At 41.7% G+C, this 903-nt stretch overlaps 1 protein-coding gene across 1 annotated transcript in view; it reads left to right on the top strand.

Moving 5' to 3' along the window:
- Nucleotides 1-279: 279 nt before the first annotated feature.
- Nucleotides 280-903, top strand: part of LOC119586731 — a gene marked incomplete in the record, with an annotated part of 1,176 nt that continues 552 nt past the window's right edge. Inside the window, 1 exon segment of the mRNA XM_037935458.1 lies at nucleotides 280-903. Coding sequence (XP_037791386.1) covers nucleotides 524-903 — 380 coding nt within the window.

The following is a 903-nucleotide window of genomic DNA, read 5'->3' as shown; positions in this document are numbered from 1 at the left end:
AACATATACATTAAGTATACATATATCAGGAAACAAAAATAAGACATGAAATGATTCATCCTTGTTCCGACTGACTTTTTGCAGTTGTTATTATTGATATTTTTAAACATATAACAATTCGTTTTTTTTCGATTTTTTTGCTAACTATGGCTGATAACTATGAGAAGCATAAGTCAATTAAAGGTAAAACGAAGCGTCCCTTTTATTTTAAGAACAATTCCGATATCGATATTTTTATTTCGAAACATATTTTTGATTTTTTATTTCATAAAGGCAAGGGTTGGGTAACTCCTTAACAATGCACAGTGAAACCCTATACACGGACAACAGTGTCTGCAAGATGTACATATATTAGTGTCGTTCAGGATAAACGACTTTAGTGTTCCAATAAGTGTGACTGAAAACGTTATGTGACACGTATGTCCACACTTACAGCGCTCAGCGTGACACTCACACACGCACCAGCGGTCAGCGTGGCCCAGATGTACACACGAATGCTTTGACTACACGGCTTAAAACACGGATGGACGTAGAGCAAAGACCTGTCCTTACAGACACGAGGCAGGTCCAGAAGCAGACGCCACGAGAAAGCGTTAAGGACACGTGCGCCATACAGAGAATACAATCTAAAAAGATATATGTATATATAAAAAAGGGACCCGCACTACCCACACTGCATACGGAGAGGGACACAGACTCACAACGGAACAACCCTCGCGGGGACACTAGAATACACCAGAAAGCGTTACGAGGACACGCAAGCCACACAAGAAGAACCTTTCGAGGAGCATCCCTCAAAAACAACACAGAGAACCGTCCGAAGGCGAGGACCAAGACGGTCTCTTATACAGAACGCAGACAAGGGAACGCGATAAGATCACAAGAAGGGGCTTGCATACCCTC

Source organism: Penaeus monodon, chromosome 21, assembly GCF_015228065.2.
Source record: "Penaeus monodon isolate SGIC_2016 chromosome 21, NSTDA_Pmon_1, whole genome shotgun sequence".
NCBI classification, from domain to species: Eukaryota; Metazoa; Arthropoda; class Malacostraca; order Decapoda; family Penaeidae; genus Penaeus; species Penaeus monodon.
Note: the sequence above shows the minus strand (reverse complement) of the source record. Positions and strands in the feature narration are given on the sequence as shown.